This window comes from Myotis yumanensis, unplaced genomic scaffold (assembly GCF_028538775.1).
Source record: "Myotis yumanensis isolate MYYU_CA2020_CCGP unplaced genomic scaffold, mMyoYum1.0.hap1 SCAF_5, whole genome shotgun sequence".
Taxonomy (NCBI): Eukaryota; Metazoa; Chordata; class Mammalia; order Chiroptera; family Vespertilionidae; genus Myotis; species Myotis yumanensis.
Genome location: NW_027223756.1, coordinates 86,558,958 through 86,581,282, shown reverse-complemented (window position 1 = coordinate 86,581,282; position 22,325 = coordinate 86,558,958). Strand labels below are relative to the sequence as shown.

Here is a 22,325-nt window from a genome sequence, read left to right as displayed (position 1 = left end):
CCCCGGCGGCGTGAGCACCGTCTTAGCCAATCCTGGAGCGCCGGAGGCGTGCGTCGAGACTCTCCGGACCAATCCGCGGAGCTCCCTCTCCGGGCTGTGCGAGGGAGGCGGGATCACCTCTTGGCTTCTTTGGATATCCGCCGGGAACCAATCCCCAGCGTCTCAAGACTCAGAGAACGGAGGCGGGGGTAGGCGGAGTCAGAGCGCCAGGTTCCTGTCGGCCAATCCTGAGGGTTCCCGCATCAGCGTGGCCCGCCCTTCGCATAACCCTTCCGGGAGACGCATCTCAAGCGGAGCAGCGCCGCCAACTGCCGAGCGGTGGCGCGCGGCGCTCGCTTAAGAGGGCGGGAAGGGCGGTGCTCGAGTCCGCGGTTATTGGCAGGTGAGAATGGGCGGTGATAAAGCAGAATTTTTGAGAGGTTATTGGCTGAGTAGTCTCGCGGGGCGGGAGGACAGGAAGACTTGGCTTGGGATTCGTGAGAAAGGAGCGGAAGTCGGCCGCCGGCGCGGTGGAGCGGGGTGTGAGGAGAAAGAAGGGGTGTTTGCAGCCTCGGCGCCTGTCAACAGGTGAGCGTTAACTAGGAGCTTCTCTGAGGGGCTCCTGGCCCCTTAGGCCCAGCGGCGGCGGAGTCCGTTGTGAACATTGTGACTCACCCCTGAAGGTAGATGGAGCAGCGGTACTGCGGCGCCGGGGCCCGGGACCTGGCTGTCAGCCCAGTTCGAATCCCTCCCTCGCTCCTCGTGGGCCGCTGGGAGTCGTGTCAGGTGCACACCGCTGTTAAGTAGGAGTTCGAGTCCAGCCTCTGCTGGAGTGAAGGGTCTCATCGTTGATGTTTAAGCATAGTGATTAATCACAAAAACAATTATGAAGTCACTTTGACTTCATAATACATCGAGAAACTTGTCTCCATTTCCATGCCTGCGGGCCACCGTTGCCCCTGCCAGGAAGACTCCTGGCGCCTCCGCACCCGCTCTCTCTGCTCCCACCCGCGACCAATGGAAATAACTCAAGCCACATACTTAATCTTAATTTGTTTAGTAACTACGATTTTAAAAAGTTTAAAAACAACATCAAAACACATGTGTGAGTGGGTGGGTGGATGAGTGGTTAGAGCGTAGGTCGGCGCACCTGAAGGGCCCTGGATTCGATTCCTGGTCCGGGGCATGTACCTCCGTTGCAGATTGGATCCCCGACCCGGTTGGGGCATGTGCGGGAGGCAACCAATCAATGGATGTGTCTCTCTCACATCTTTGTTTCTTTCTCCCACACTCCCTCTTCCCCTCCACTCTCTCTAAAACTCAATGGAAAAAATATCCTGACAATTTAAGGAAAAAGAGGTCATTGCTCCCGAGGATTTAAAAAAAATGTTGTATTTAATCCAGTATAACCAAAATATTTCAGAGGTGGTGGGTATAAAAAATACAAATGAGGTAACTTACATTATTTTACTCTGCACAAGGTCTGTGAAATCCCATTCTTTTTACAGCTACATTTTCTTTTAAAAAAATATATTGTATTGATCTTTCACAGAGAGGAAGGGAGAGGGATAGAGAGTTAGAAGCATCGATGAGAGAGAAACATCGATCAGCTGCCTCCTGCACACCCCCCACTGGGGATGTGCCCACAACCAAGGTACATGCCCTTGACCGGAATCGAACCCGGGACCCTTCAGTCCCCAGGCTGACGCTCTATCCACTGAGCCAAACCGGTCAAGGCTACAGCTACATTTTCATCAGAAATAGTTGATCTGGCTTTAAGTTTTATAACATTTACAGTTGAAAATGTAAATTCTCATGCCCAAGCCCTCCCATGTAAAGTGTTCCATGAGCTCAATTGCATATTGGTTTTTAAATTGAAATGTTAGTTAACTAAAATTAAGTGACATGGAAAGTTCTGTTTAGCAATGGAAGTAGCTATATTCAGCTGCTCATGAGCCCTTATGGCAAGTGGCTATTGTATTATTGGACAGCAAAGATCAAATTGGATTAGTCACTCTCCTGCTTATAATGCGAGTGATTTTCTATTTTTCTCAGGATGAGAACACAGTCACCCCTTTGGCTCCACTGCCCCCATGCACAGCTTTGCTTTTCAATGGTTCAGTTACCTGCCTCAATCTTGGTACGAAAATATAAAATGGAAAATTCCAGAAATAAACAATTCATGTTTTAAATAGTGCACTGTTCTGATTATCATGATGAAAAGTGAAATCTCGCCCTGGATGATGTGGCTCTGTTGGTTGGGCATCGTCCCATGCACTGAAGGGTCATAGGTTCGATTGCCGATCAGGGCACATACTCAGGTTGCAGGTTCAATTCCTGGTCAGAGTGTGCGGAAGGCAACCAACCGATCAATGTTTCATTCTCACGTTGATATTTTTCTTTTACTCTCTCTCAAATCAATAAAAATGTAAAAATTATACACGTAATACCTGACTATTGAGTCAGGGGCACTGACCACTTTTCCCTTAGATTGTCAAATAAAAAAATGACAACAGCCAACACAACAATAGTCATCTGATGCAAATGAATCAAAAATATACCTATATATTTTTTGTCAGATCAATAAAACATATTTTTTGGTGTACCGCAGAATTTTAGTAATTAGTTTATGTGTGCCATGAGATGAAAAATGTTGAAAATCACTGATCTAGCATATCAGAGACACCCCCCCTATTCACATAACATTTATTACAGTAATCATTATAATTGTTCTGTTTTATTATTAGTTATTGTTAATTTCTGACTGTGCCTGATTTAGAAATTAAACTATCACTGGCATGTGTGTATAGGAAATAACAGTATATTTAGGGATATATACTAGTATGTATTCATAGTTTTAGGCATCCTCTGGGGATCTTGGAACTGTCCGCCTCTGCTAAGGGGGCACTACTGTATTGTCTTTAAGACTCTACATGCTTTGTTTCCTACAACCCACAAGCCCCAACTTCAGGCCGGCCAAATTGACCCTCTCTTTGTTCCTTAAAAATCTGACATAGCACTCCCAGCTCAGAACCTCTAACTAGATTCTCTTCTAGTTCTTGGGATGGTTGGTGCCTTCTTGTCATTTATATCTCGCTGTTTAAATATCCTCTTCTCAGAGAAGAAGGTCCCCTGGATCAGTGGTTGCCAACTGGTGGTCCGCTGCCCTGGACAGTGTTCATACACAGAGTATAGGCCTGAATAGCACTGATCCAGCTTACTAGCATTTCTTATCCAGCCACCTCTGGGCCCCCCTAGAGTCTTCAGGCTACATATATTTTTGTATCTACATGTCGCATCAATTTTTTTGTTTTTATTTTTTTGTTAATCCTTACCTGAGGATATTTTTCCATTGATTTTTAGGGAGGGTGAAAGAGAGTAAGGAAGTAGTGGATGTGAGAGACACATCGACTGGTTGCTTCCCACAGGCATGGCGACTGGAACCAGGGATCGAACCTGCAACCCAGGTATGTGGGAATGGAACCCTTGACCCTTTGGTGAGTGGGCCGACACTGTAACCATTGAGCCACATGGGCTATGGCATACATGTCACATTAATTTAAAACAATGTTTTTTTTGCGTTAAAAAATGAAAAAAATTTTTGCCTTTGAAATTACTTGGCTACAAGAAAATTCACATTTGTGATGGCTGTGATTTCTTGGCAATCATTGAGCCTATTTGGAAATTTTTGTGACTCAGGAAAATCTAATTTTCAAATTATTTCCAAATGTAATTTGATTGTTTATGAATACTAAATTTAATGATGACTGAAGTTGCCATAATGTTACATTTTCTAGATATTTTATTAAACATCTATTCATTCCAACTTTGTAGTTTTCCTTTTTCATTGTGGAACTGTTTTCCTTTATCCCCAGTCTCACCCTTTTCATAGCCCCTGGGAAAGCTCAACAACCGGGTGGTGCTAATAAAGAAAATGGCTCCATATAGTTGGCTGAATAATACTAATTTGTAAACCAGATCATGTCATTACTCTGCTTAAAACCTTCAAAGGCTTATCATACTTAGAATGAAACCTAAGATCTTTACTGTGGCTTAGGAGGCCCTGCAGGGTGACCTCAGTTGACCTCTGCAGGCCTCATCTAACAGACTCCCTCTTGTCACCACTTTCAAGCCCTGCTGGCTTGTCTTTCAGCGCAAGCTTATTCCTGCTGCAGGGCTTTGCACTTGCTGTTCCCTCTGTCTGGAATCTGCTTCCTTCAGATAATTGTATGGTTGTCTCATTCTCACCATTTATGGTTCAACTCAAATGTCCCTCTCAAGCCTTCCTGGACTACCCGTTAAAGTGGCTCTTCCTTAATCACATCACCCAGCTTTATTATCTCAGGATCTGTACTTAATGTTGGTTTTGAGTTGTGCTTGTTATCGTTCATCATCCCTTAACAGATCAAAAGCTGGCTGTGGACAGAGATCTTAACCTGCCTCACATTGACCTCTCAATGTATTTTTGGAGATTAGGATAGGGCCTCACACAAAATCTTCAGTAGATTTTTTAAAAAAGAATAAATCCATATAAAAGGCTTAGCATACTACCTGGAATGTGAAAAACAATAAACATGAGCTGTTAGTACTACATAGTAATAAGTAGTTAAGTCTTCATTCTTATGTAATATTTCAGGTGCACACTCTTGAAAAACTATAAGAAGTGCTCAAACAAAATACACTTTTACTCATTGCCCAGATTAAGAAGTAAAACATTAGGGATGCAATTGAAAGGCCCCTGCCTCAAACCTACTCCTTTCTCCTTTCCCTCCAATGTAACTACAACCCTGGATTTGGTGTTTATTTTTCTGTGCATGTTGTATATCTTTTTTTAAAAAAATACATTTTATTGTTTTTTTACAGAGAGAAAGGAAGAGGGATAGAGAGTTAGAAACATCGATGAGAGAGAAACATCGATCAGCTGCCTCCTGCACACTCCCCACTGGGGATGTTCCCGCAACCAAGGTACATGCCCTTGACCGGAATCGAACCTGGGACCCTTGAGTCTGCAGGCTGACGCTCTATCCACTGAGCCAAACCAGTTAGGGCTGTTGTATATCTTTATATGCATATGTCTTTAAACAATATATAGTATTGTATATCATGTTCTATAATCTATATACATAAAAGCCTAAGTGACTGTTACGACCAGTCGACTGGTTGCTATGATGTGCACTGACCACCAGGGAGCAAACGCTCAATGCAGGAGCTGCCCCCTTGTGGTCAATGCACTCCCACAGCCAACCTCTCACAGCCAGTCAATCTCCATGGTCCCTCCCCTCCCGATTGGGACTGGGTGAGGTGGCCCCAATTGGCTCCAATCACTGGCCAGGCCAAGGACCCTACCTGTGCACAAATTTGTGCACCAAGCCTCTAGTTTTATATAAATGATATAAGTGCAAAAAAGAGTTAACCTGCCCAGCTGGTGTAGCTCAGTGGTTGAGGGTTGACCTATGAACCAGGAGGTCATGGTTTGATTCCCTGATGGGGCACATTCCTGGGTTGTGGACTTGATCCCCAGTAGTGGGTGTGCAGGAGGCAGCTGATCCATGAATCTCTCTCATCATTGATGTTTCTCTCTCTCCCTCTCCCTTCTTCTCTGAAATCAATAAAAATACATTTTTAAAAAAAAGAGTTAACCTAACAGACCTAAGACCACTATTCTTGGAAAGTCCTATTGGCAGTGTTAGTCCTTGGCTGGTGCCTAGGAACTTGGATTTTAGGAGGGTTCCCACTAGTCTATATATATAAAAGCCTAAGCAACCATCTGATCGTTTGACCAGCTGACCAGTAGCTATGACGTGCATTGACCACGAGGGGGCAAACACTCAACGCAGGAGCGGAAACCACAGGCATGGAAACATGGAACAGACTGATGAATCTCAGAAGGGAGGGAGGAGAGGGAAGGGCGAGAAGAGATTAACCAAAGATCTTATATGCATACTAGAGGCCCGGTGCACGGATTCATGCACTGGGTGGGGTCCCTCTGCCTGGCCTGTGGGGATTGGGCCCAAACCGGCTCTCCGATATCCCCCAAGGGATCCCAGATTGCAAGAGGGTACAGGCCAGGCTGAGGGACCCCACTGCTGCACGAATCCGTGGACTGAGCCTCTAGTTCTTAAATAATAAGAGTGGCTTGTGGTGCCTTACCTATTTGTACATTGTGGTTTACGTTAAACACCTGCTTTCTTTCTGGAGCTTGAAATTTTGGTACTTGATCAAACCCCAATAAATATTTTAGCACTGAGTTTCTAATGAGCTTCCCTGGTCGACAACATTTCACACAAGTTGCCACAGCTCTACTCCAGGAACTAAGTGTCTCATGTGACTCCGCTAGGAGAGGATTTGAGGAAGCTTGCACCCGGTTTCTTCTAGACTTCACCCCATGTGTCTTTTTCCTTGGCTAATTTTGCTTTGTATTCTTTCATGCTAAATTCTGCGAGTTTTCCTAAAGAATCATTGAACCTGGAGGTGATCTTGGGGAACCTTGACACAATATCATACTGGATGTATATCCTGACAGCGCTGGATCTAGGGTAAGGCAAGCAAGGCACATAGGGTACCAAATTTGACATGCTCACTCCCAGGGTCACTTAAGTGTCCAACATGTACTTGCATGATCTTGAGGGTGAGTGCCTCCTAAAATGTTCACCCTAGACACATCACTTGCTTCATTCTAGTCCCTGCCCTAACTTATAAACTTGCTTTTTTCATCCAATATAATGCTTTGAGATTTATCTATGTTGACACATGTATGTAGCTCTAACTCATTTATTTTTACTGCTAGAAATCTGTGCTTTCTGATGTAGCCACTAGCCACCTACAGCTAAAACATTTATTTTCCCAGTCACACTAACCAAATTTCATATGTTTAATAGGCACCTGTGGCTAGTGGTTACTGCATTGGACAGCATGGATAGAGAACACTTTCATGATCATAGAAAGTTTTGTTGGGCAGTCACCCCTTGATATTTAGGTGTTTCAGATTTCTATTACAAACAGTGTTACAGTGTTCATTGTTATGTATGTCTCCTTGTGTACACATGCAGGAGTTTCTCTAGGATACTTACCTAGGAGTTGAATTGCTGGCTTATGGGTTATGGGAGTACTCACCTTTACTAAATATTGACAATTTGCTCTTCAAAATGATCATCCCAGTTTTCACTTCACATCACCAGTATTGTTATTGCTCAGTGTCCTCATCAATACCTGATTTTATCAGATTTTTACATTTTTGTCTTTTGATGGATGTGAATTAGTGGTTTCAGTTTGCATTACCTTGATTATTGTGAGGTTGAGCTATTTTCATGTGCTTATTGATTGACTGCCTTCTGTTAATTGCCTGTTCATATCTTTGCCCATTTTCCTACTGGGTTGTCATCATCTTACTCAGTTCAGGAGTTCTTCTCACATCTGAGATTTTTATGAAAAGGCAAATTTCAGGAGACTTTTGATGTTCGGAATTTATTATTATTACTAGAGGCCCGATGCATGAAGAGATTCGTGCAATAGGCCTTCCTTCCCCTGGCTGCCGGCACCAGTTTTTCTCCGGCACCCGGGACCCAGGCCTTCGCTCTGGCCGCAGCGGAGAAGCCAAGCCTCTTCAGTGTTCAGTTGTCTTTAGTCTTTGCTCTGTGCCTGTGTATGCAAATTAACTGCCATCTTTGTTGGGTTAATTTGCATAGTCATCCTGATTGGCTGGTGAGCGTAGCAGACACCAATTTGCATGTTTCTCTTTTATTAGTGTAGATTTTAAATGTCATCAGAATTAGCAACATATATTTTGTGGGGGGTTTTTTGCCTTGCTTAAGAAATCTTACCTTGAGATTAATAAGGTATCCTATTGTGTTTTCTTCTGGAAGTTATACTTTTCATATTTAGCTTTTAAAAAAAATCTGCCTGGACTTTGTTTTTATTTTTTTCACATGGATAACCACTTGTCCTGGTTCCATTTATTGACTAATCCAGTGGTTCTCAAAATGTGACCTTCTGTGGATCCCCAAGAGTCTTTTAGAGGGTCCAGAATATAAACTCTTTTCATAATAATTTAAAGGAGTTATTTGCCTTTGTCATTTGTGCTGTGTTATCATGTGCATTATTGGTATAAAAGCAATGGTGGGTAAAAACTGCTGGCACCTTAGCAGAAATCAATGCAATGTCACCAAACGCTAGCAGTATTTGTTATTGTATTCCTCACCCCCACACATTCAATGTTAAACAAAATACTTTCACTTAAGAATACTACCTTTGAAGAAGCAATGAAAAGTAGTAATTGTGTTAAAGCTTTAGCTCTGCAGCAGGTCTTTTTCATATTCAGTATGGTGGCAAAGGAAGTTTGCATAGAGCACTTCTAGTGCATGGAAGAATGATGGCAGTTTAGGTAATATACTTGTACAGTTGTTTGAGTTGAGATAAAACTGGCAACTTTTTTCATGGAGCATCATTTTTACTTGAAAGAATGACAGACTATGGTTACTCAGATTAGGATATTTGGCAGATATTTTCTCAGAAATGAATGAAGTGAGCTGGTCACTGCAAGGACAACTTATGGTTGCCCATGATAAAATTCAAGCTTTCAAGCAAAACTTAGATATTTGGGAAAATTTTATTCACTACCATGAATCTGGCAACTTTTCAGTATTTAAAAGCTTTTTGATGAAACCAATGATGATATTTGCAAATAAAGACTTTAAAAATATTGTGTAGTGAAATGTAATAACTCAGTAGTAGGTCAGTATTTTCTCAAAGACCAATGTATGATGTTACAAAAGCATGATAGGGGAAAGATCAATTAAAACTGCATGACAGATATGTTTCAATGTAATGCAATAAATTGATACAGTTTCCTGTTCCACATTGTAACTAACTTTAATACACCGCCACTTGAGTTTTGGTGTAGTAACAGAGTAGAATATCCTCAATTAGCTGAAAAGGCTATAATACTTCTCCATTTACAACTATTTATCAATGTAAGGCTGGATTTTCTTCATATTCTTCAACCAAAACAGCATATTGTAACAGATTGATTGCAGTAGCCTATGTGAGAACCCAGCTGTCTTCCATTAAGCTAGTAGGAGCTTTACAAAAATGTAAAATAATGCCATTCTTTTCACTGCTTTGTTTATAAGTAAATAAATAAATATATTTTAATTATAGGTTATTTATGTTAACATTTAATAAACTTATTAGCGAATTTAAGTTAGTTAAGTATTTAATTTTTAAATCAGTTTTAATTTCCAGATCAGTCAATATAAATAGAAATAAACCCTATGCCTATAAACAATAACTCTTTAGGTTTCTCATTAATTTTTTAAAAAGACTTAATTTTTTAAGAGCAGCTTTAGGTTCACAGCAAAATTAAGAGTAAGTTACAGAGATTTCCCCTATACCCACAGCCCACCCCCTAATCCCCCATGCGTAGCCTCTTCCTTTAACTTCCCCAGCAGGGTGGTACATTTGTTACAATTGATAAATTGTGTGGACACATCGTTATCAGAGCATGAGGTCCATAGTTTACATTAGGGTTCACTCTTGTGTTGTACATTCTATGGGTTTGGACAAATGTATGACATGTGTATAGTCTCATACAGAGTTTTTTTCACAGACCTGAAATCTTTGGGGCTTTGCCTAGTCATCCCCCCACCCCATCCTTGTTAATTTTTAAGAGGATAACGGAATCCCTATACTACAAAATTTGAGCTCCTCTAGACTAATCTGTTCTTTTCTTAGTGACTTATAACCTCTGTCTAGAGCAAGTTTCCATCTAGTCACAGGTCTCTTCATTGGCCTGTTTTTCTCTTCCTGTGCCAACACATCATCTTAAATATTATCACACCATAACCAATCTTGGCAGGGCTAGTTCCCCACCTTGTTCTTTTCTTCTTCCATTTATATTGGTTATTCTTGGTCTTTGTTCTTCCACAGAAAGTAGGACACACAAATACTTTTTCCTATTACAAAAGTAATATATGTTTAAAGCAAAAACAACAGAGTTGCAAGAAAGTAAAAATTACCCATTACAGCACTGCCATGCCAGTGTAGCTCAGTGGTTGAGCGTTGACCTATGCAGGAGGTCGACCTATGCAGCTGATCCCTGTTGATGTTTCTCATTGATTTTTTTTTTGTTAAGTACTCACCACTTTTTTTTTTTAATTCTCCATTGATTTTTAGAGAGAGTGGAAGAGAAAGGGGAAGACAGAGAGAAACATTGATGTGAGAGAAACACATCAGTTGGTTGCCTACTGCACAAGCCCAACTGGGGCCTGGGCGGGGGAGGAGCCTACAACCAAGCTCTTGACCAGAATCAGTCCACAGGCCGATGCTCTATCCACTGAGCCAAACCGACTAGGGCTCACCACTCTTTTTTTTTAATGATCTTTAGAGAGAGGAAAGGAGAGGGTTAGAGAGATAGAAACATTGATGAGAGAGGAGCATCATCGATCGGCTGGCTGCCCTATTGGGGATTGAGTCTGCAACCTGGACATATGCCCTGACCCCAAATCGAACTGGTGACCTCTTGATTCCTGAGTCAGTACTCAACTGCTGAGCCAGACCAGTTGCGCTCACATTGATGTTTCTGTCTCTCTCTCTCCCTCTCCTTTCCTCTGTCTCTAAAAGTCACGCCTGGCTGGTCACAGTTCCATCCCTGGTCAGGGTATATGCCCAGGTTGCCGGCTTCCTCCCCAGTGTGTGGGGTGTGCAGGAGGCAGCTGATCAATGATTCTCTCTCATCATTGATGTTTCTGTCTCTCTCCCTCTCCTTTTCTCTCTGAAATCAATAAAAATACATTTTAAAAATCAATAAAAATATATTTAAAAAATTTATCCACTACTGGTAAACTGTTAATCTCTTAATGTATAACTTTATATTCTGCATATATTGTGCACACACACAATTATATATGTATACACACTTTTTGCATATATGTTTTTTAAACTGGGGCAGTCTTTTATATCCTTTTTACACTTAGTATTATGAATATATTTCCATGTCATTTAATGTTCTTTTACATCTTTTGATTTGTTTTGTTAATCCTCACCCGAGGGTATCTTTCCATTGATTTCTAGAGAGAATAGAAAGGAGGGGAGAGACATGAGAGAGACACATTGGCTGCCTCCTGAACATGCACCTTCCAGGGCCGGGGATCGAGCCTGCAACTGAGGTTACATGCCCTTGATCAGAATTGGACCCGAGACCCTTCAGTCTGCAGGCCAACAGTCTTACCACTGAGCCAAACTGGGTAGGGCTACATCATCGTTTTTAATTGTTACATGGTATTCTGTTTGTATTATTTATTTATTTATTCTGTTTGTATTGATGTACATCATTTATGTAACTATTTTTATACTGAAATTTTAGATTATTCTTTATGTTTCACTCTTAAAAGCCTGACTCCAGTGAATCTTCTTGCTGCTGAGTCTTCATGCCCATGTGTGATTCCTTAGGATTGATTCCCAGGAGAGGACTGGTTGGCTTAAGCAGCGGTTCTCAACCTGTGGGTTGCGACCCCTTTGGCGGTCGAACGTCCCTTTCACAGGGATCACCTAAGACCATCCTGCATATCAGATATTTACATTACGATTCATAACAGTAGCAACATTACAGTTATGAAGTAGCAACGAAAATAATTTTATGGTTGGGTCACAACACGAGGAACTGTATTTAAAGGGCCAGAAGGTTGAGAACCACTGTCTTAAAGTGAGGACTTCAGTTGTGAGAAGCTGGGATTGTTTGGTCAGAGGCAGAGGCTGGTGGAAGACAGTAGGACAGGACAGATAGAAAAGAGTAGCAGTTATTAGGGTTTTGGTCAAGGAGAGTCCAGGTTAAGTGAAAAGTGATTGATATAAATAGGAAGGGAAAAGCCAGCAGGTGCCTGTCATCACTGCTGGTTTCCATGACTGCCATGTTTGAAAGGGTAAGAGAGGACCCGACTAAGCTTGAAATGTTGTGGGATAGAGGTCCATCCTCAGCCCAGCTCCCCAAGGCTTTCCCAAGAGTTTGTGGGAGAGAAGAGGTTTTCTCAAGGCCAGGGGCCCCCAGTGCTCTCGGTCCTTTGGGGATCTGAAAAGACTCTTCTGTTGCTCTGAATGAATGCCTTCCCTTTAGCTTGATTCCCATGGGTCCACCCTGGACAGTCCTACTACTAGCTACGTAGGGACCATCAGGTGTAGTCAGTGGGCATTTCCTCTGACTCTGGGAGCCAGATTGTCAGCCTCCTTTATTGTGTGCCAAGTGGGGTTGGTGGGCAGTGATGAGAAGTGGGCAACTGCGGCTGCATGCAGATAGCCCTAGAGGCAGCCCTGGGATCTGAAGACCAAGATGGAGGCCTGGTGCAGCACTTTCTTATTAGCTGAGTGAATGTGGGTATATTCTCTAACTATCGTGGGGATATTCTCTAACTTTTCTGGGCTTCAGTGTCTGCAGCTATAAATGGGGCTAAGTAACACCTGCCTCACTGGGTCATTGAAAACATTAAATTGGATAGCATATGTAAAGTATCTAGAGCAGTGGTTCTCAACCTTGGCTGCACATTAGAATCACCTGGGAATCTTTTTAAAATCCTGATTTCTGGGCCTCCTCCTCCTCCGGAAATTCTGTTTCTTTGTTATGGGGTGAGGCCACAACATTAGTAACAAACAGAATTTCCGGAGGATGAGGCCCAGAAATCAGGATTTTAAAAAGATTCCCAGGTGATTCTAATGTGCAGCCAAGGTTGAGAACCACTGATCTAGAGGGTGTAGGCACTGTAAACTTGCTTAGTAATCTTATTTAAGTAAGTCATGTAATCACTTTAACCTCAGTTTTCTCATCTGATCAATAAGGATAATAATATATACCTTGTAATAAGTAAGGTGAAATGTAGAAAAGAGCTTTGAAATGATAAATCTCAATATAAAAGTTATTCCTGTGTATGTGCAAATCCATGCCACTAACAGCTACCTGAGGGTCATCAGTTGTCCAGCCCCGCAGATTTCTACTGTTTATGTAGTGGGTAAGCGTGTGTAGGGCTGGAGAAGGTAAAGGACACAATGGCAGAAGAACAGGCCGTGTTGTTATCTTAGGCCAGGATTTTATTTTAAAATCAGACTATGAGGTCAAAACCACATATAGTTTATTAATTACCCATAAAGCTCCTGAATTGGCTCACAGGGACTCTCTCAGTAGATCCAGTAGAATCAGTTCCTTTTCCAGCATAGGAACAGATTTTGCCTTTTCTTGGGTTGGACACCGCTAAAATAGTGAAGTTAGGTTTCAGGGCCATGTTGAATTAAAAACTTAATATCACATGGTGAGAGAGGTGTGGGAACTGAGAGATAGAAACTCCCATTCACAACTTCCATCATTCTTAGCTCTCATCTCAGGTTCACTCTGGTTCTTATGTTCAAGTCAGCTTTTTATTGTTTAACAAATATGTATTGATCACCTGTGTGCCAGATGCTATGCTAGAAACTGGAACAGCATTAAAAAAACACCATTCTATATTACCTTCTAATTGGGGAGGCAGACAGTAAACAAGCAAAAAGGATAGTTTGTGAGATGGGAGAACTATGAGAGATAAAGCAAGACCAGGTTTAGGAAGTTCTGGAATGGCCAATAGCAGTTTAAATCGAAGAGCCTGCTAGGAAGCTCTGATTTGCAAAAGCTCTGCTAGAACAGCCAGTGCAAAGGCCCTGAGGCAGCCAGGAGAGTGCCTGCATGTTTGCAGATGAGGAGCCCAGTGCGGCTGGCATGGAAGGAAGGAGGGGAGCCATGGGAATGAGCTCTATAGGGCCTTGTCAGTGATTGTGTTGTTAGTCTTTCGTCTGGGTGAAAGAGGAGGCCATTGGATAGTTTTGAGCCAAGGAAGGACAAAATATGCTTACCAAGATCTCTGTGGTTTCTGTGTTGAGAAAAGCCTGAAGGGGGACAGAGGAGCTAGTAAGGAGCCTGCTGCAGTAGTCCTAGAGAAAGACAGGGTTGGCTTGAACCAAAGTGGTGAGAACTAGTTAATGCTGGATTTTTTAAAAATATATTTTATTGATTTTTTATAGAGAGGAAGGGAGAGGGATAGAGAATTAGAAACATCGATGAGAGAGAAACATCTATCAGCTGCTTCCTGCACGCTCCCTAATGGGGATGTGCCCGTAACCAAGGTACATGCCCTTGACCAGAATCGAACCTGGGACCCCTGGGTCCGCAGGCTCACGCTCTATCCACTGAGCCAAACCAGTTAGGGCAATGCTGGATATTTTAATGTTAGAGCTGCTGATGCATTTACTGTCAGAATAGATGTGGAGTATGAAACAAGGAGATGAGTTCAAGAGAAGCTGAAAGTTTTAGCTTGAGTCTTGGGATGGACTTGCCATTGAGGTGGGAAAGCATTTGGGAGGAGCTGGGGAGTGGTGGTCAAGAATTTAATCCGGTTTAGGACAGATTAAGTTTGAGATCCTAACAGACACCCAGGGGTAGATGTGGAGTGGGATGTTGGATGAATGTAAATCTGGAGCTCAAGGTAGTTTAGACTAGAGCTCTATGTTCAGGACTCCTCAGCATATAGATAGCATTTAAAACCATGAGATGGGACAAGCTCTCCCAAGGTAGGTAGGGAAAAGGTCTAAGGCTGAGCTCCTGGCCTTGCCAACATTAAGAGGTCAAGAGATGAGAAGGCACCAGCCACCAGGACTGGGAAGGAGTGGCTGGGGAGATGGGAGGAGAAACGGGGAAGTGTGCTGTTGAGGGCAGAGGAGCGTGGAGATACTTTCACTGTTTGAGTGGTCATTTCTCTATTCACTGGCAGTTTTAAGAATTCGAAATACACATGCTGCAAATCCATTGTGTTGTCACTTTAGAAAAAGCGCCATTTCAGTAGTGTGTGTGTGTGTGGGGGGGGGGGGGGGGCGTCTAGGAATCCAGACAGGCACATCGTAAAATTCCGTTTTGCTCTAATAAAACCTGTGGACATATTAGTATGTCCAGGCCAGGAAGGGCTTCTCTAGACACATGGCACAGTTGCCTGGCCCAGAGAGACTAGGGTGTGCATCTAGATATTGTAAGCTTCAGTTTCCTTGTCTTTAAAGTGGAGTTTTAATAACCTTTACCCACCCTAGTGTTCAACGAAAAACTGTACCTGAATTGCTGCTCAGCCAGGCCCAAGAACCTACCAAGTTCTGAGTGGGTTCTGGTTCTGTGACTCCAGGCCTCTGCCATGGGTTCTAAATGTTACAGTGCAGGCTCCTCAGTGTCAGAGCCTCAGGTGGGTGCTCAGTGCAGATTCACTCACTGGTTTCTCACCCCTCAATGAGTCACACCACTCGTCATTCCAAGAAATCTTATTTTCTTTATTGTTTTTTTGACTCAACAATTTTTTAAAACTTTTTTTCTGAAACGTTCTTGTTGTTATGAGCCTTTTGTTTTGTTCTCGTTAAATGCACTCGACCCAAAATTGGTTTGGCATATCGAAAAGGAGACCAAGGAGGGACTGGGGGCATGGAGGAGGGGAGGCCCAAATGGACAGAGAAATTGAAAGAAGAGGAACATAGAGACAGCGAGAAAAATGGAAAGAGGTGGAGACACAGTAAGGAAGGCAAGGGAAACAAACAAAAAAAAACACCCACAAAACAAAACCACCCCAGATAAAAATTAACAATATTGAGAAGCAAATGAATTCAAGGAAGGAAATAGGAGAGGAAACCAAGACCCTTTCTTCTCTATACCGTCCCAGCTGGGGTGGGGGTGTCAAGGCACCAGGTCTGGTTGGGGTGCGGGGATGGACACCTGGGCTCTGGGTGGTTTTGCACTGTGCTGCAGTGGTGTTCAGCCCCACCAGGGGGCCCTGCCACACAGCTTTGAGGCCTAGGAACTCACCTTGGTGAACCTGGCTGGAATGGGAACCAAGGGACCCACTTACCCTCTCTCCCCTTGATTGTCCGTGTCTGGAGATAAAAGGGCTGGGCAGGGAGATGATGGGGGACTCCTTGCATGCCTCCAGTTCCCCTGGAAACTCTCCCACCCTGCTAACTTTCCCAGTCCTCTTGGTGTCAGGCCAACTCCTCCATTTACCCGTCTCCTGCCAGCTCTTGGCAGACCTCTAACTGCCCCTCTTGAAACCAAGGCAGGCCACAGAGCTGGTTCCCATCCTCCTCACAGAGCCATCTGGACGAGATCATCCCCACTCTTACTTCTCTGGGTCCAGACTCACCCACGGTCTTCTGGTGAACAGGGTTAAGCCTCCCTGCCAGGAAAAGCTAGAGATGGAACCCAACACTGCCTTCTCCCCACACATGTACTCCCACACAGGACAAACCACCATCTTTGGTCTGACCCCTTCTCCCCTGACGGGGACAAGCCAGCCTCAGCTCCCCAGAAGGGAGGAGCTTTCTAGCAGCAAAAAGGGCCCCTCCAGCCACCTACCTGTCCCTTTTCTCTAGTTTCTCCCTAGAGCCCTTCCCCTTTAACCCAAAAAGTTCATGGTAGCAGCAGACTGAGACCCAAAGATGTTTGAAAACTCATGGCACTTGTGAGAAAAGAGGAAGTGGCAAAAAAGACGAGGGGGTCAGAGCAGAGGTGGAGAGCCACCCCTGAGGAAATGGCAATTATGGGGCTGTTAGTGTGGCAATGGGACTATGCTACCCCCAGAGTGTGTGTGTGTGTTCTGGAGGGCCAGGGTGACAGGCTAGAGAGGGGACCAGAAGAGGTACTCAGGAGACAGTCCAAGCCTGACACTTCTTTAGGGCCTACAGGTTTAGGGTTGAGCCCCCAGAACATGGGTGTCTTGACTGGAGGCCCTGGTATCTTGCTTTGCCTCCTCTGTTGGAGGGTGTAGGGTAGGGAAGGTGATATTTCACCTTTGCGCCCTATACCACCCCCACTCCCACCCAAACAAGACCACCTCATCATTCCTGGTCCTCCTTCCTCAGTCACATCAAACCCTGCTGTCCTCATTTTCCTCCCCCATCAACCTCTCCAGGCAGGAAATCAGCCGCTCATCCCCAGCCCAGAGTTCCAGAAGCAATGTACAAGAGGCAGGAACTCAAAGGGACAGCACAGCCATCTTGGCAAAAGCATCTTTGGGTGTGAGGGGTGCCTCCCCTGGGCCAGTGGGGAGGGGAGGGGTAGACAGGTTCCCGGTCCTGGGGCAGGCAGTGAGGTACACGCCCCAGGAGGGCTGACTGATGCCAGGGTCAGGCGGAGCAGGGAAGGAGGCAACAGAAATAGGTGCCTGGAAGGAAACAGGTTCTTTGTTTCGCTGTTGCTTCTAGATTTTTTCTGTCTCTGGATTGTAAAAAGCTGCTCTGGTGGCCGCCCACCTGGCTGGGGATGCACACGTACACGGAGAAGTCCAGGCTGCCAAGGCCCAGCGGTATAGCTCTGCTCCGGAGAAAGCCCGGGCTGGCTGGGCCGCAGGCTCCTGGTGGCTTCAAGTGATGAAATTTTCTTTCTTTTTTTTTTGTCTTTTCCATTTCTTTGAAATATTTACAGCAATGGGAGAGGAGGAAAGAGGGAGGGAAAGAGGGCCCCCTAGGGAAAGATCCAAACCCAGGACCCACTCCCCAGGGAGATCCAGACCCAAAATCTGCTCCCCAGATAGCCAAGCCCACAGGATTGGAACTGCCCAAATATGGCCACCCCTGTGGGCTGGGGGCCCTTCAGGGAGTTGTGCTTCATCAGGAGTCACCCCAAGGGAGGGGGTCATTGGGTGCACTTGAGGGGGGCAAAGGGGACAGGTTTGCTGGGGAGGCAGGGACTAAGAGCAGAGGGAAGGAGCTTCAGAGAAAATTCAACCTTTACACCACCAGCCACAAATGCCCATTCCTCTTGCCCTGGGGCTTATCTCCTGGGCCAGAGGCCCCAGTCTCCAGGGAGCAGGGAACTGTAGTGCAGGAGGAACCTGTCCATCTGTCCTTCTGCTCCCATTGCTCCCTCCTGGTGCAGCCCAGCATTTCTGACTACAGGAAGAGGTGCAGATTGATAAGTTCCATCTAGCAAGGCCTTTGGTCCAGGGACACCAAAGCCCTCATTTCTCTCCAGCAGATAGGAAGAGCAGCGGGGAGGGGGAAGTCAAGAGTGAGATGTACCCTTCCAATTTCTCCTTCCTTATTCCCCTTGGGACCTCTGGGTTCCTCCTCATGGCACTTCCCCCAAAGTAAGCTGGTGCGTGTGGCTGGTGGGAAACCCTGTCTGTGAACCCTGCACCTCAGGTCCCCACAGCAGGGCCCCCAAGAGGCCTTGAGGGCCCTCAGACAAGGGATGCCTGGAGAGTGGCCCACCAGCCACTGCCTCCTTCAGTCTCCCTATCCCCTCAGAGCCCTACTCAGGGTTCCCTCCCTGGCCTGGGCTACCGGCCCCCGGTCCATGAGGTCCCTCAGAGGCTGGTGACCAGCTGCATCTGCCCATCCCCATCAGGCCCTGGCCCCTCAAGGCCTGGGGCTGCCAAATAGCCTTCGTGGCTGGGCCGCCGCACCTGGTAGTAGCCCTGCAGGGGGTTTCGGGCCACCAAGGCTGGTGGGCGCGAGGTGTAGTAGATTTCAGGGGGGACAGGGGGTGCGGGTGGGGGTGGGGGCAGGGCCTCACTGGGCCCCTCAGGGCTGCTGTCCGGGTAGGAGGGCGAGTCCCGAAGGTTGGCCCCACTGGCATAGAGGGAGTCCCGGCCCGGAGGGGAGGAGAGGGGCCGGCTGGTGGCCCCATCCTCTGCTGTGCAGCTCTCTGACTCGTCCAGATCGCTCTGGTACAGCACCGACTGGGCCCGGGGCAGCAGCAGTGGCTCCTCCAGGGCCTTGTAGAGAAGTTCAATCTCCGCCCGGTCAGCACCCCCGGGCCCACCAGCCTCTTCCTCACTGCCACCCCCCGGCACAGGTGGCACTGGGGGCTCAGGTGGTGGAGGGCCTTTGGCCCCGCTGCTGCCACCCCGCAGGTTGTTGTGCACCAGCTCTGAGATGATCATCTTCTCAAAGGCAGCAGCATCGGCCAGGTTCCGGCCTCGGGGTGGCTCAGGTGCCCCATCCCCTGGAGGGAAATCCCCACTTCGCAAGGAGTAACTGTTGTTGAAGTTGCCGTTGAGGGGCAGTGTGTCCATGCCGCAGGCTTCCCGGCCTCCCAAGGGGTGCTCTGCAGGCAGAAGGGGGCTGCTCAGGGAGGGGCAGGCATTGGGAAGGATCCAGGCCATGTGAGGTGGGGCTGCCTGGGTTTACCCCCGCCCCTGGGGTCTTCCATTCCCTCTCTTCCTCATTGGCAGTGGGGACATCCGTCATGCAGGTTGGTGGAAGAGGGGGTGGAGACCAGTTTTCCCAGGTTTCCCTCCCAGCCAGGGGCTCAGAATCTTAGCGGTGAGAAGACTGGGGTGAGGAGGTCTTCTCACACCGCTAAGATTCTGAGCCCCCGGCTGGGAGGGAAACCTGTGCTTGACCCTCATCTTCATTCCCCACCTGAAGCCCAAATACACCACCAACCAGCTGCCAAACCAGAAACTGCATGCATATGCTTGTGGGTGTGTGTTGGGGCGAGACGGGGACGCACTCTATGAGTTCTCCTCCCTAAATAAGTGAGGCCATCCAAGGAGGCCACTGTCTCGTTCCCCTCCCAGCCTCGGAAATGTTACCAGGAAAGTCTCACTTACTGGGTTCCCGGTAGCTCCCTGCAGGTGCCAGGCCAGGAGGGAAAAGAAAGAAGATGAATGGGCTTGGAATGCTGAGTCCAGGCTCCAGTTCAGGAGGCACGAGGGCACCCCAAGTGAAAACCCCTCAGGATGCAGACCCCACACTCCCTGACCTGGGCTGTTGCCCTCTCCCAGCACTAGAGTATTCTTACCTGGGGAGTTGAAGACAGGGGGTGAAGAGGGATTGAAGCCCACTGACTCGGCGATGAGGGTGTTGTAGGGGCTAGTGCCGCCACGAGGCTGGAGCACGGGGTTGGTCAGCAGGTGGTTCCCCATGGTACCTGCCCAGGAGGTCAGAAGTAACAGGGCGGCTTGGAGACACAAGCCAGGAATCTCAAGGAACTGGAGCCAGGGGCGAGGGATGCTGTCTCACCTCGGTTCAGGGTGGGGGTACTGTTGATGTCACCCGCCATGAAGGAAGATTCTGTCTGTTTCCTCACGGTGTCATTCCACATCCTCCGGATTCGGCTCTGGGGACACAGCCCAGACATAAGGGGACCCTCAAGCTGCCCACCCTCCAGAAACTTTCTGAGACCACTCGCCTGATGACCACTACCAAGGACCTGGGCAAAGCACTGCCCCGCCTCTGGGCTCCTGGGTCTAACACTCAGCCCAGGGAGCCTGCCTAGTGCCCGTCCCAGCTCAGATACCTGGGTCCCTGTGTAGTAGCGGGTGTTGCTCCGCATGGCTGAGGTCTTAAGCGAGCCATGAGCCCCCCCGGGTGGGGAGCGGATGCAGCAGTAGGAGTGTCGCAGGCACTTGCTGTACTCCTTGTGCACCTGGGGGGCGAGGAGAACAGGCAGCTGGTCGCAGGCGCCCCCACTCAGAGGAGTCCAGAGACCAGGCTACAAGCAGGCATCAGAAACCTGTTCAGTCCCCCAGCAGCCAGCCAGGTAGACTCTCTTTCCTTGCTCAGGCCCATCTTCCGTTCTTCACCTCCACCAGTTTCTTATCCATTCAATGACTCAACAGCTCTTTAATGCATATCCGTTATGTGTCAGGCTCGGTTTAGGCTCCGGGGATAATCAGAACAAATCGGACATAAAGCCCTACCTTTCAGAGCTGCTATTTTAGTAGACAGAGACATAACATAGATGCAAACATCAGTACATAATGTAGGATGTCTATGGTGTTAGGTGCTGCGAAGGACCTATGGCTGGGGAGGGGGTTAGGCAGTGCTGGGGGGTGTGGGGTGGTGGTGGTGGTTTGCAGATTTCAAATCGATCAGGAGAGGCCTCACTGAGAAGCAGACATTTCGGCAAAGACTTGAGAGAAATAGACAGCAGGCCCTGTGATATCTGGGGAGGAGCAGGGAACAAGCCATGAGGACGGTCCATGTCTAGGTGTCTGAGAGAGGGCAGAGGAGGGCACTGCTCGAAGAAAGGGAACAGAGGGGGGCTCTGATTGGACCTTGCGTGCCTGGAGGTTCCTATAAGGATGTCACTGTCCCTGTGTGTCCAATGGGAGCTGCCAGTTTTAAGAGGAGGAAGGATACAGTCAAACTTGCAGGAATCTGATTGGTATCTCCATCCCAACCTTAGCCTTACCCACCTCACTGTCTCCCGAGACTAACACTGACAGGGCCCCCCCCCACTGCCTTCAGGACCAAGTACACAAATGCCTTGGCTCAGTTTCCATGGCTTGAGTCCTGTATGCCCTCTCCACATTCCTCTGCTTCTGTTATCACCTTCATTTACTTTCTTAAGATTTAGATTTTAACATGTTTTATTTAAAAAGGAAACTTTCTATCACCACAAAACTCATAGTTCGTCTCATAACTATTTAAGTAGGAAACATTTGTCTGGATGGGGCCCAGGGTCATCTCCATTTTGTATGCCTGCTTGGTGCCCCACACCCTGGGAAGAGGCCGTCACCATGTCCCAAATCCACCCTGCTTTCTTGCTCTTCCAGTCCTCTATCCTGCTCTTTTCCAGATCCTTCTTCACCCCTGGCTAAATCCTCCCAGACGCTGAGCCCATGCTCCCCTTGCAGCAGACACAAGTCCCTACAGAAGGCAGGCTACCTGGGCCTCCTCCCTGACCTCACCTTCTTCTGTAAGGCGCAGTGAAAGACGAAGATGAAGACCCCCTGGAAGGCGTTGAAGGTGGTAAAGAGATAGGCCATGACTACCGACTCCTTATTGATGAAGAGGAGGCCGAAAGCCCAGGTGAGGCCCAGCAGGAAGAGCAGCGCGATGGCCCCCAGGGCCCAGGATCTGGGGTGGGTGGGGAGAGAAGACAGGGACATCAAAGACCCGCTAGTGGTGATGCTTCCCCTGTTGGCCTCCTTGGGCCTGGACGCTCTCTGCAAAGACCCACCTAAGTGAGTAGGCCTCAGGATAATGGCCTGCCCAGCGACACTTCCGCCTAGCCTGGGCCTGAGGGGCAAGCAGAAGTCGGGGGTCGGGGTTTGTGAATGGTCAGTCATTCCCTGCATCTTTCATCCTTTTGGCCCTATTTCTAGGCCCTTAAATTATCTTTTGCTGCCTATTTCTCTTTAACTTGCCCTGAAATAGACTCACTTTTGAATTCAGTCTTGTCCTAAGCAGTTATTCAGTTATGTCCCCCAAACCACAGGTTGAATGTGCTAATGCCAGGTTTTTTAATACACGTTAGGTAGATATATAACGAACACAATAAAACACCATCTTTGTCCTTAAATCACACTGTGTGACAACAGAGTGACAGCACTACATTTTACACAGTCCTGGGAGAG

General features: G+C 46.8%; 1 protein-coding gene and 1 long non-coding RNA gene across 6 annotated transcripts in view; one reads left to right on the top strand and one right to left on the bottom strand.

Annotated features, from left to right (window-relative positions):
• The first annotated feature begins 490 nt into the window (after window positions 1-490).
• Window positions 491-22,246, top strand: LOC139011015 (uncharacterized). The gene is made up of 3 exons (XR_011471579.1): window positions 491-567; window positions 3,343-3,446; window positions 21,545-22,246. It is a non-coding gene; the product is annotated as an uncharacterized lncRNA (long non-coding RNA).
• The window catches only part of ADGRL1 (adhesion G protein-coupled receptor L1), a 44,030-nt gene continuing 36,981 nt past the window's right edge, over window positions 15,277-22,325 (bottom strand). For 4 of the 5 annotated variants that reach the window (XM_070416177.1, XM_070416179.1, XM_070416178.1 and 1 more), the window contains 6 exons: window positions 21,657-21,825; window positions 20,261-20,389; window positions 19,984-20,080; window positions 19,763-19,891; window positions 19,572-19,589; window positions 15,277-19,063 (listed from right to left, as the gene is read on the bottom strand). In XM_070416177.1, the coding sequence (XP_070272278.1) occupies window positions 18,321-19,063; window positions 19,572-19,589; window positions 19,763-19,891; window positions 19,984-20,080; window positions 20,261-20,389; window positions 21,657-21,825 (1,285 nt within the window). In that variant the 3' untranslated portion in view covers window positions 15,277-18,320. The remainder of the gene's footprint in view (window positions 19,064-19,571; window positions 19,590-19,762; window positions 19,892-19,983; window positions 20,081-20,260; window positions 20,390-21,656; window positions 21,826-22,325) is intronic. The other variant, XM_070416180.1, reaches the window with a different exon arrangement.